This window comes from Penaeus monodon, chromosome 30 (assembly GCF_015228065.2).
Source record: "Penaeus monodon isolate SGIC_2016 chromosome 30, NSTDA_Pmon_1, whole genome shotgun sequence".
Classification (NCBI taxonomy): domain Eukaryota; kingdom Metazoa; phylum Arthropoda; class Malacostraca; order Decapoda; family Penaeidae; genus Penaeus; species Penaeus monodon.
The window spans coordinates 22,087,968-22,088,382 of record NC_051415.1 but is presented as its reverse complement, the minus strand read 5'-3'; the positions used below and the strand labels follow the sequence as shown (position 1 = coordinate 22,088,382).

The window sequence follows — 415 nt, the reverse complement described above, 5'->3', positions numbered from 1 at the left end:
TACAACCCTTAAAAACCAAGCACTAGAGCTACCTATTTGTAAACAAATTTAATAATTAGTGATAACAGTGGATTAGACATACATATACATTATTCCCGAGTCAGCAGATTCATCCTATTACAACAGCAATAAAAAGCATAATAATGCCAATAACAATAATCAAAGCCTTATGTATGTAAACTTACCGTTTCACAAGAATACGGATTGGATCAGTCATGAACTTTGAAGTCATCTCAAGAATTTCATGGGGAAGTGTGGCAGAGATCAAGCAGACCTGGGTAGCTGGTGGAAGGTAACGGTAAACATCGTAGATCTGTTCCTTGAAGCCTTTGTTCAACATTTCATCTGCTTCATCTAGGACCAACATCTGACAAGATACAAGTACAATATTAAGAATACTAAACTTGCATTACAC

The 415-nt window shown here is 35.9% G+C and overlaps 1 protein-coding gene across 1 annotated transcript in view; it reads right to left on the bottom strand.

Moving 5' to 3' along the window:
- The window catches only part of LOC119592630 (eukaryotic initiation factor 4A-III-like), a 9,116-nt gene that overhangs the window by 2,446 nt on the left and 6,255 nt on the right, over window positions 1–415 (bottom strand). The window contains 1 exon segment of the mRNA XM_037941525.1: window positions 186–367. Within this exon segment, the coding sequence (XP_037797453.1) occupies window positions 186–367 (182 nt within the window).